The sequence below is a fragment of the Dysidea avara genome, chromosome 10 (genome assembly GCF_963678975.1).
Source record: "Dysidea avara chromosome 10, odDysAvar1.4, whole genome shotgun sequence".
Taxonomy (NCBI): Eukaryota; Metazoa; Porifera; class Demospongiae; order Dictyoceratida; family Dysideidae; genus Dysidea; species Dysidea avara.
Genome location: NC_089281.1, coordinates 555,087 through 563,883, shown reverse-complemented (window position 1 = coordinate 563,883; position 8,797 = coordinate 555,087). Strand labels below are relative to the sequence as shown.

Below are 8,797 nucleotides of genomic sequence, written 5' to 3'. Positions count from 1 at the left end.
TTTTTATCAGTTGTGCTCATTATTATAGCTAAGGCAACTCATCCTCTTCCAAGTAGCCCAGCTATCTTTATCACTTTGCCTCAATCATTACAATCTCTGGTACAATTAATATACAAATGTCAATAGAATGTCATTAGTAAGAAATATAACATGATCTGTACAATGATGAGTAGCTCACACTAACATGTGAACCATGACACTGGTTGCTATAAGCAACAAGTAACCACTGGTAACCGTGACAGCTCCACCATCTGAAATAAAACATAACCAAGTATTACCCGGAATATGATGTTAGACATCATAAAAAATTTAATGCTTTCGAAAACTACAAAGTATACAAGTATACAACACCATTAAAGTGGTCATGATAAACAATCGTATTATAATCATGTTTTGTCATCCTGGTTGAAAACATATGCTGTTTGCATTTATGTGTATAACATAGTATTTCAAATTTGTTTAGAGATACCATAATTATTTCTGCACGTGCCAGACACTGTATGCAGGCAGCCACTTTTGTTTGCAATTGGCAGACCACTGTGTGGAGAGAGTACATTTCCATTTATCAACCATGGTCTTATTGTAGTAACTATGGTCTTATTGTAGTAACTATGGTCTTATTGTAGTTACAATATACAGTGGCTAGTTGTCCAGCAATGGTTTATGTTGTATTTTTAAAAAATTTAAAAGAGAAATAAGTGAGCTAATTTTTCTTTTGAGAAGCCTTACAAACTATTCAGTTTAACCACAATGTACAATAATTTGATTGTCAGACATGTTAACAACACACACTAAACACAACACATACTAAACACAACACATACTAAACACAACACACACTAAACACAACACACACTAAACACAACACATATTAAACACAACACATACTAAACACAACACACACTAAACACAACACACACTAAACACAACACATATTAAACACAACACACACTAAACACAACACATACTAAACACAACACACACTAAACACAACACATACTAAACACAACACACACTAAACACAACACATATTAAACACAACACACACTAAACACAACACACACTAAACACAACACATACTAAACACAACACATACTAAACACAACACACACTAAACACAACACATATTAAACACAACACACACTAAACACAACACACACTAAACACAACACATACTAAACACAACACACACTAAACACAACACACACTAAACACAACACAAACTAAACACAACACACACTAAACACAACACACACTAAACACAACACATATTAAACACAACACATATTAAACACAACACACACTAAACACAACACACACTAAACACAACACAAACTAAACACAACACACACTAAACACAACACACACTAAACACAACACATACTAAACACAACACATACTAAACACAACACATATTAAACACAACACACACTAAACACAACACATACTAAACACAACACATATTAAACACAACACAACTAAACACAACACACACTAAACACAACACACACTAAACACAACACATACTAAACACAACACATATTAAACACAACACAACTAAACACAACACACACTAAACACAACACATACTAAACACAACACACACTAAACACAACACATATTAAACACAACACACACTAAACACAACACATACTAAACACAACACATACTAAACACAACACATACTAAACACAACACATATTAAACACAACACAACTAAACACAACACATACTAAACACAACACACACTAAACACAACACACACTAAACACAACACATACTAAACACAACACATATTAAACACAACACAACTAAACACAACACACACTAAACACAACACATACTAAACACAACACATACTAAACACAACACACACTAAACACAACACACACTAAACACAACACATACTAAACACAACACACACTAAACACAACACATACTAAACACAACACATACTAAACACAACACACACTAAACACAACACACACTAAACACAACACACACTAAACACAACACATACTAAACACAACACACACTAAACACAACACACACTAAACACAACACACACTAAACACAACACACACTAAACACAACACATACTAAACACAACACATACTAAACACAACACACACTAAACACAACACATATTAAACACAACACATACTAAACACAACACATATTAAACACAACACACACTAAACACAACACACACTAAACACAACACATACTAAACACAACACACACTAAACACAACACATACTAAACACAATACATATTAAACACAACACACACTAAACACAACACAAACTAAACACAACACACACTAAACACAACACATACTAAACACAACACACACTAAACACAACACATACTAAACACAATACATATTAAACACAACACAAACTAAACACAACACACACTAAACACAACACATACTAAACACAACACATATTAAACACAACACAACTAAACACAACACACACTAAACACAACACATACTAAACACAACACACACTAAACACAACACATACTAAACACAACACATACTAAACACAACACACACTAAACACAATACACACTAAACACAACACACACTAAACACAACACATACTAAACACAACACATACTAAACACAACACACACTAAACACAACACATATTAAACACAACACACACTAAACACAACACATATTAAACACAACACACACTAAACACAACACACACTAAACACAACACATACTAAACACAACACACACTAAACACAACACATACTAAACACAACACATACTAAACACAACACTTACATACTACATTAGACTACACCACTACTCTAATACAGGGTGGTAGAGTAGGGCAAAGAATGGGAAGGGGGAGCAATGGCAATGAAAGTTAAATAGTGGAGATTAAAGCATGTGTGACATTCTAGGAGGGATTACAGTCATTGACCACTCTGTTAGAGTATCTCAAAGTTTAGTTCGAGTATTGACTAAGAGGACCATGTTGCCCCCTCCATTTCTACCACCTACAGTATACAAAACAGGACTACTCTAATAAAAGACACACAGTTTATTTCAGACAAAGGGAAAGTATTTGGTTAAACACTCTAACAGAACACACACTCACCAGGTGTTACACTTACCCATAAAGGAGTCTCCTTGTCTGAAACAAGAATATGAAAGTAACTAGTTTATCCACTAATGCACCATCAAAGTTTTACCCAACCTACCCTCATGCGGGAAAGGAAGGGAAATAGGAGAGGATTTGACCCAAATCTAAATATAATCCCCAAAAGGTATGAAATTGTAGGACTAATGACTCTAATCCCTCAAGCCCTGTCTAATTTTCAGCAGTGTTGGGAGTAACGTGCTACTTATGTAACGCGTTACATAATATTATTACTTTTGTGGTAACAAAGTAATATAACGAAATACGCTATAAAAACAGGTAATATAACTCAAGTTACTTTACTTACAAATGTAACGCGTTACCTTAGTAATATAGTTACTGTAACGAATTTAATATTACGTAATATTATTACTAAAAGTAACGAAGTTACTAATCCCGTTAATAACTCACTGAGTAATGCCTAGCCACAACGAAGTAATGAAGCCTACTAAGTGAGGCTTATTCACCAGCTACTTACTTATATCAAGATTTGCACATTGTCCAACAACACAATCATGTCACGTGATAAGGTGGTAGTTTCACACGTGACAGCTTAAGGCTGTGGACACAAAGTAATATAATATGTAATATTATTATAGTTACTTTATTTTATGGGTAATATGTAACTGTAACTAAATAGTTCAGTTGCAAGTAATGTGTAATATGTAACTAGTTACTTTTAAAAAGTAACTTGCCCAACACTGATTTTCAGCATCTTAATACAAGACAATACTAATCCCCCACACCTGGCACATATCTTTTCCCCTACGATATAATCCTCTTATGCCCCCATGGGGGGTAGGTGGTTTGATGCAGTGTGATGGGTGCACAACTTAATCATTATTTCATTATCGGAGTGTTAAGACACTTTACTGTAGTGATTCCTCTTTGATAAGTACACGCTACTAACACTCTCATACCTGCTGTCGAGCTTCAAGCTGTCACGAAGAGATGCTTTCTCTGTCGCTTTTCTCTTTAATATACGCGCATGAGCTTCTAAAGCAGTGTTGTCGTATTCTTATATTTTCGCATGTGATGGTTTGTAAAGATTGTAAGTACTAAAGTATGGTAGGGAATGTTATGAGTTGTTGTGTAGGTGAAAAGAAGTTAGGAAGAGTAGCTTGTCCTGACCCGTGGAAATCCGGAGCCAGGAATACAGTTGGTAGGTCAGCACCGATAATTTCACTAGTCTCTTACCCACACATTCCACGCCTACACGACAAGGAATATAATTATTGTATACCACACGTTGACTTGGGTGATGTAATGGTGTGATACAAGTTTAGCTATAGGTGAGAATGTCACTGGTAACTATGGTAACCCTTAGATGGTGGAGGCAGGAAGGTTGGAGAGAACAAAGCAATAACAGGGAAAAAGGCGAGGTGTGTTCTGAGTGTCCTTACCAGTTCACTTCATGTGTTGATAGGTTCAACCCATATCAACGATTTGAAAAGTGTCGTATCTGTAAACAACAAGTACATCAAGTGGGATCACACTATTGCCAAGGTAACCATTACTATGGTGATTGTATGCTAACAGTCTAACCTTGTAACACTGTTGTTATCCTTGAGTTTGTTCATTGGTGAAATAAACTACATTGGCTCCATGTTTTGAAAGAAATTTCAAGTGTGTTGTATTTTTTAAAAACTTTATAATATTTTGAAATTAATATTTGGGAAACTTAATAGTCTTGCTCTGCCTGGGTAGATGGTAAGGCAGGCAGTGTGAGACTATCAGGTGTCACCATAGTGAGTCACTATGGAGCTTTTATACCACCATGATGGATACTACATGAACTGGAGCTCCTGTTTAGTTTCATTGTTGTTGTGACTAATACAACATCTCATGATATACATGCAGTGTCCGTGATTAAAACAGGAACCACAGTGTAGTCAGTAACGTTCAAGGAGGTCATATCCAAATGGAATATTGCAACTTCTTACAATAGCAAGTGGGACATCACTACATGTGTGTGTATTATAAACCAGAACAACTATTCAATGATCAAAATGATAGTATATGCTACATCATTGAATGTATCGGTCTCTAGATGATATTTTATCCTTTCTGTGTGGGATAAACTGATTTAGGACTGGGACCAACCTTATTAGTGAGGTGTCCTGATTTCTGGGGTCTAAATGTGTGCACACTAATACAAATGGGACCATGGACAAGTGTCCTGATTATCCAAGTGTCCTTATTAGTGAGGTGCCTGATTTCAGGGGTCTAAATGTGTGTACACTAATACAAATGGGACCATGGACAAGTGTCCTGCTAGTCAATGATGTCAGTGTAACTACCCGACACTATATTATACTGTACCTATTACAGGCTGTGCTTACAAGAAGGGGATCTGTGCAATGTGTGGCAAGAAAATATTGGATGTGTCAAGTTATCGTCAATCAACAACATAACAACTAGATCATAATGTACATGTGTTGTCACAATTGTGTTATTGTACAAGTTGTATTGGGGGAACCAGGAGGAGATGGTTACTTTAAATGTTTAATGATGCATTTGACATGTGTACATTGTGTAGTCAAACATGGCACCTGGAAGCGGTTCTGATTTACGTTTGTCACGTTCCGTTAATGTAGCTATAATTTTGGATTAGTGAGCTGTAGGTGTTGTTGGTTTGAGCTGTTGGCTATATACTGTTGTCATTCTCTGTAATGTCAACAAATTGAGGTATTGGCTGCAGTCAGTCAGTCAGTCAGTCAGTCAGTCAGTCAGTCAGTCAGTCCAATCAGATTGGTAATGTGTAGTACTATGTAAGGTATCAGGGATGATTGCTTGTGATTACTATAATTAGATGAAGACAGACCAGCAGTTCACTATGATTTAGTTGTGTTTGGTTGAAATTCGTGTATAGAAAACTGTCATTGTGTGCTGTACGTGACGAGTGTGGTCTATTGTGGAGTGTACCCACAGTGTTACCCATAGTGATGAAACACTATAACACATTAGAAAATAAATTGATAAAGTTGAACAGTTCGTTATGTGAAATGATCTCCACTGCAGTGACAATGAGAAGTTGTTATGTGTTTTGTAGTCGATGGTATTGATGTGGTGCTCTAGCTTGTGGTCCCTCATAACACTTACTGATGAGCCAGGAGAATACACAACTCCAAGAAATGATAGCTATTATAGACATTACTGCCACTGTAGTCCATGATGTCACCTGTAAAGGTTGACTAATACACTACATCATAACAATCTTAACATTGTGCTATAATAGGTCACTTTCATGGTAACAATTTGATCCAGGGCAATCAGCAAATGGAACAAATTACCCCCTTGTGATTGCTCTCTGGATAGAGATCAATGACTGAAATTTTTATATATTATACTCATTTATGTGGTTAACAATTAATAATAATTATGCTGGTTAAATGATTTGAATTACTGCTAAATTATTTTCAGCACTAAATGTCTAAATAAATTACCTGGCAAACAATTGTATTGCTGGACACATCATGTCCAGCTGTCAACTAGATCATGTCAACTATTATAAGTGGATAATGACCTTCCTCTACATCTGACCAAAATGTAATTATCCATGGCATGACCACTTAGCACAAGTAATATAATACATGCCTCACCTCAGCAATCATCAGATTATCATACCATTTAATAGCCCGATAGTGTATAAAGTCTCTGGTGTTGTACAAGTATATATCAGCACAGTTCTCTCTGTATCATACATCACTGATAATGACCACAATTGGTAGAACTATTACCTCTTGTAGTAGTGTTTCAAACTGTTACAAGTCTCCGACTTCCCTAGAGACACTATCATACTGACAGCACAGGTTAGTAGTGCGGTCACTGTCACCTCCACTCCATCTACCAAGCTACAAGCAGTGGACCTAACACAACAACATTAATGGACGATAATAGGTGGTAACAATCAAACTACTAAAAAGCAGCCAACTTATACAATAGGAGTTACTCGCCATTACAATACAAACATTTAATGCATAAGCTGACCCTACTGCAGATGTACAGTTAGCTGCTATTTTATACTTAATGTATAGCTAGAGGGCTTATCCACAACAACACAATTTTGTAATGTTAGTAATCCCAGAGTATACACTACACAACTTTGACAATAATGGTAAGTGTTGGACTGTAAACTTGATTAGTTGTTTCATGAGTGAAAGTGGACAGCGCCTCGATATGACAGCCCAGATCATGATACTCTAACAGAGCAGTGATGATAGTATTTACTCTAACAGAGCAGTGATGATACTCTAACAGAGCAGTGGTGATACTCTAACAGAGCAGTGGTGATACTCTAACAGAGCAGTGGTGATACTCTAACAGAGCAGTGGTGATACTCTAACAGAGCAGTGATGTAAAATACTTTTTGTTCAGTCAATAATAACATGAATTGGTAAGAAGTGTTAGTATAATTTTTACATACAAAAATTACAATGCAAAATAGTGAGCTACAGCAACTATACATGTATACATCACCTTTGATAGTCATGGAGGGACCAATAGTTATTACGTACTTTGTCTAGTGGCATAACGGCCTGCACTAGCCGAGAGCTAGTAGACCTTCAGTACTGTACCCCCAATACCATAGGTTGTAATTAATGTACACCTATATGAAGTACTGTAGTCATGACCAAATCAAATAGCCAAACCAGCTAGGCCACTGGCATTACAGACAATTGCAACCAAGAAGAGTTACGAACCTTCGCTGGTACATTGTTGACAGCTTTACAGTGGAAGGTCTGACACAGCAGCTTTTTGGAATTGCAGGATGATAAACTAACAATTAAGTATTGATGAGAGCCGGCTGGCTACTATCATAATAGCTTACCATATGACAATAAATTTGATGAAAGAAAAATTGATGATCAGTTACACACATACATTCGTCAAATTTTAATTAGTCAAACATCAATAGGTGCCTGAAAAGTCACTAGTGTTTATATTCATCAAAGCTAATTAACTGTGAATTCGTCTGCCGCAATGTTTCCTGTTGTATGGTATTACATTAAGTTTAGCATATCATGAGAGCTGTGATGTGTTTAGCTCCATGGAATATTAACAGTGTGACTGTGTGTTCTGTTAGAGGAATGGAGTAAATACTGACTTGTTTCATTTCATTAATTAGCAAAGCCCCTAAAGGGGTAAAACGCTAATACAAAATAGCAGTAGAAGCTATTTGTATTGAGTTACACGTTACTACAGCTGGATGCTCACCTCCTGTACATCACAATCCGTACCAACAGGATCACTATCATCACTACTGCACACAATGCTGATAAACTCGACCCATACGATACAAAATAGCAGTAGAAGTTATTTCCATATGTTCTTAATATTCCATTATGAAGTTGTATGAATAACGGACAGCAATTCTCGTCTGAACACTTGAATTTCTCCACTATCTCTTCTTGTTTTTCCCATATCACAACAGCGCACGTGACTTGCAGAGCGATGACGCACACAAATAACAACACTAGCGAGACACTTAATATTCTGTTGAAAGTGAACTTGTTCTCATCTCCCTTATTATTAGCTACTCGTGAGATAGTAGCTACTCGACCTGTCCGCCTGTTACCAGCCCCTCCCCTCGATGACATTATTGTGCACGAGGCGCTTAATTTAGAAAGCGC

The 8,797-nt window shown here is 36.4% G+C and overlaps 2 protein-coding genes and 1 long non-coding RNA gene across 3 annotated transcripts; 1 reads left to right on the top strand and 2 right to left on the bottom strand.

The window, feature by feature from the left end:
* Window positions 1-87: 87 nt before the first annotated feature.
* On the bottom strand, window positions 88-4,174 carry LOC136268947 (uncharacterized). The gene is made up of 3 exons (XR_010707155.1): window positions 4,085-4,174; window positions 3,123-3,158; window positions 88-251 (listed from the first exon to the last, which is right to left on the bottom strand). It is a non-coding gene; the product is annotated as an uncharacterized lncRNA (long non-coding RNA).
* LOC136268946 (cysteine-rich PDZ-binding protein-like) lies at window positions 4,160-5,693 on the top strand. The gene is made up of 5 exons (XM_066064424.1): window positions 4,160-4,215; window positions 4,261-4,326; window positions 4,492-4,546; window positions 4,591-4,670; window positions 5,496-5,693. The coding sequence occupies exons 1-5, from the start codon at window positions 4,200-4,202 to the stop codon at window positions 5,576-5,578; spliced, it is 300 nt and encodes a 99-aa protein (XP_065920496.1). The 5' UTR covers window positions 4,160-4,199; the 3' UTR covers window positions 5,579-5,693.
* A 414-nt stretch (window positions 5,694-6,107) lies between these two features.
* On the bottom strand, window positions 6,108-8,771 carry LOC136268945 (uncharacterized). The gene is made up of 4 exons (XM_066064423.1): window positions 8,382-8,771; window positions 6,905-7,033; window positions 6,767-6,857; window positions 6,108-6,345 (listed from the first exon to the last, which is right to left on the bottom strand). The coding sequence occupies exons 1-4, from the start codon at window positions 8,762-8,764 to the stop codon at window positions 6,202-6,204; spliced, it is 747 nt and encodes a 248-aa protein (XP_065920495.1). The 5' UTR covers window positions 8,765-8,771; the 3' UTR covers window positions 6,108-6,201.
* Between the last annotated feature and the right edge of the window lie 26 nt (window positions 8,772-8,797).